We start from the raw sequence: 1390 nt of genomic DNA, 5'->3' as shown, positions 1-1390 counted from the left end.
TCATAAAATGCATTTGAGGAATCTTCGCAGGTGGCCAATGCGTATCAACTCTTCAATCGTATCTTGTAGCGCCTTACACTCGTATGTAGTATGGCCATTGTTGCGATGGTACTTGCAATATTTGGTCATGTCCGCGTTGGGTGGGTTGAGGGTTTTGCGGGGTGGAGGGATAAGGTCCGCTTGCAGGGCTTCGTTTAGGAGGCGGGACCAGGGAACGCTTAGGGGGACGTATCTCGAAAATTGGGGTGGTCTAGGCTCTTTAGGCCTAGAGTATGATCTTGAGGGTGTTTTGTCGATTTTAGGAACTGAGGGCGTGTAGTCGGTACAGAATTTGGTGCGTAGGGTTTTCATTTCCTCCATACGTATGTAATCGGCGACACGCAACTTGAGTTCGTGCATAGAGGCCGGTGGTCGGAGATAGATGTTATCGGTGAATGGGCTGGGTTTAAGTGTGAGGGCCATGCATTGTAAGATCATTTCCTGGGTTAAGTTTGGCATTCGGAGGGCAGCTTTTCTGAAGCGGTCTATAAAGGCCCTTAGCATCTCGTCTTTTTCCTGTCTGACGTTGAGGAAGGACAAAGGTGTGGCTTCGCGAGGGTGGCTTCCTGCGAAATGGGTGGCGAAGAGATGGGAGAGAGTGTCGAAATAATCGATGGAGTAAGGGGCAAGGAGGAGAACCATTCCAGGGCTAGTCCTTTTAGGGGGTGGGGAAAGCCTTGCACATAATGGCATCTTCACTTGTCTATAAGGCAACATGGGTAACATACATTTTAAGGTGCTCGTTGGAGTCTTTGTACCCGACGTATCGTTCCAGCGTGAAGGATTCCCACTGGGTGGGAAGAGGGGTGGTGGGGATGCCATCAACAAAGGGATGGCAACGTTTGTGTGGATGCGCTAGTATGGGGTGTCAGATGATGGTGGGGAAGGTTGTGGTGTAATGATGTGGGGTGGGTGGATGATGAGTAGTTGGGTGGTTTGCGGGGAGGGTGGGCGTGTGGTGGGTGGTTGCATGGTGGGCAGATATGGTGGACGTGTGGTGGGTGGTGGTGAAAGTGTGTGGGGTAGGATTATATTCACTTCCCTCCTCACTAGTTTGGTGTACTAGGGTTTTGGAGTCCTCTTGAACCTCCTTGCCTTTCCCCTTCTGGGTGGGATTAGCTTTTATCTTCTTTCTCAGCCTCGAGTTCTTCTGTCTTAGTGCCTCCATCTCACCAACATTGCGCTTCTTAAAGTCAGTGAGCTCTTGTTGCATCTTGGCCTGCCCTTCCAGGATAGCGGCCAAATTCAGGTTGTTGCTTGCAGGCATGCTTGGTCCTGCCTCAGGTTCCTTTGAAATTCCAGTTCTGCTACGTGTGGAAACCATCCTTGCAAGTTCTCGGATTACTATGGT

General features: G+C 50.5%; 1 protein-coding gene across 1 annotated transcript; it reads right to left on the bottom strand.

Moving 5' to 3' along the window:
• On the bottom strand, positions 1–756 carry LOC114187767. Its single transcript, XM_028076137.1, has one exon. The coding sequence runs from the start codon at positions 754–756 to the stop codon at positions 1–3; it is 756 nt and encodes a 251-aa protein (XP_027931938.1).
• Between the last annotated feature and the right edge of the window lie 634 nt (positions 757–1390).

Source organism: Vigna unguiculata, chromosome 6, assembly GCF_004118075.2.
Source record: "Vigna unguiculata cultivar IT97K-499-35 chromosome 6, ASM411807v1, whole genome shotgun sequence".
NCBI lineage: Eukaryota > Viridiplantae > Streptophyta > Magnoliopsida > Fabales > Fabaceae > Vigna > Vigna unguiculata.
The sequence above is the reverse complement of the archived record's forward strand: the minus strand, read 5'-3'. Positions and strand labels throughout refer to the sequence as shown.

Excerpts from the sequence above, each read along its gene's own strand:
- LOC114187767 (XM_028076137.1), bottom strand. The coding sequence starts at position 756 with ATGTTGCCTTATAGACAAGTGAAGATGCCATTATGTGCAAGGCTTTCC.